Source organism: Onychostruthus taczanowskii, unplaced genomic scaffold, assembly GCF_017590055.1.
Source record: "Onychostruthus taczanowskii isolate IOZ18803 unplaced genomic scaffold, ASM1759005v1 scaffold1572, whole genome shotgun sequence".
In the NCBI taxonomy this organism is placed as follows: domain Eukaryota; kingdom Metazoa; phylum Chordata; class Aves; order Passeriformes; family Passeridae; genus Onychostruthus; species Onychostruthus taczanowskii.
In genome coordinates this window covers 1,734-2,623 of record NW_024498765.1, presented here as the reverse complement: position 1 = coordinate 2,623, position 890 = coordinate 1,734, and the positions used below count along the sequence as shown (strand labels likewise).

Sequence of the window (890 nt, the reverse complement as noted above, 5' to 3'; positions counted from 1 at the left end):
CAACTCTGTGCAGGGAACTCCTCTCAGTGGCTGGAGAGCATCATCCAGAGGCGATATCGCAGCTGGCCATAAGCTTGCATCGCCTCCCTGTGGGTGGCCGGATCTCGGGCCAGGTGCTCGAAGAGGTTGAGCGGCTCAACCCCTCGCGTTGCCGGCGGCAAGCTGATCTCTGCAGGAAGCCTCTCATTGCCTTGCACAAAGTGCTCCAGGCGTTTCAACTGCAGGCAGCGGTGCAGGTACGCCATGACATCCCACAGCCGCCGTTCAAATTCCCGCCTGCGCCACTGGGACACGGGTACTGTGGTCAGCACGTGCATGACCACAGTCTTCCAGGTAGAGCTGGAAAACCCTGTGCCCCTCAGGATGCAGGTGAAGACCTGCAGGCATTTCAGATGCAAGCTCCGACATGGCAGCTTCCTGGCGATGTGCTGGAAGAATTTCGCCTCTGCCACAGCGTACGTCTCAGGCCACGCTGTGCTTGCAATGATGTTGGCCTTGGCAGGCTGACTGCTCACAAAGTTGATGGAGGCACCTTTCTGGGCCTCTGTGGGCTGGCTGACCACAAAGATGTCGGAGTCCCCTTGGCGCACCCCAAAGAGCATCTCCACCATCAGGCTCTTCTTGCCTTTGCTCAGCTGGAATTGGCAGGACCGGCTGCAGGACTGAAACACCAAGTGCCATGAGTATGAATGAGGCACATGGAGCCACGAACATCGCACCAGCTGGTGGAACCAGTGGGAGGTCTTCTCCACATCCAGGTAGGAGCCGGTGCAGAGTGTCTCTAGGAGGCTGCGCTTGTGCTTCCGCCACAGCTCCTCCTGCGAGTCGTGCAGGAAGCACAACAGCTTCTCGCCCAGCTGCTCCCTCTTGCACGTGCACACCAGCTCCAC

General features: G+C 59.2%; 1 protein-coding gene across 1 annotated transcript in view; it reads right to left on the bottom strand.

Annotated features, from left to right (window-relative positions):
• Positions 1–20: 20 nt before the first annotated feature.
• LOC121333107 (inositol 1,4,5-trisphosphate receptor-interacting protein-like 1) overlaps positions 21–890 on the bottom strand; it is a 2,591-nt gene continuing 1,721 nt past the window's right edge. The window contains exon 2 of the mRNA XM_041399171.1: positions 21–884. Within this exon, the coding sequence (XP_041255105.1) occupies positions 24–884 (861 nt within the window). The 3' untranslated portion in view covers positions 21–23. The remainder of the gene's footprint in view (positions 885–890) is intronic.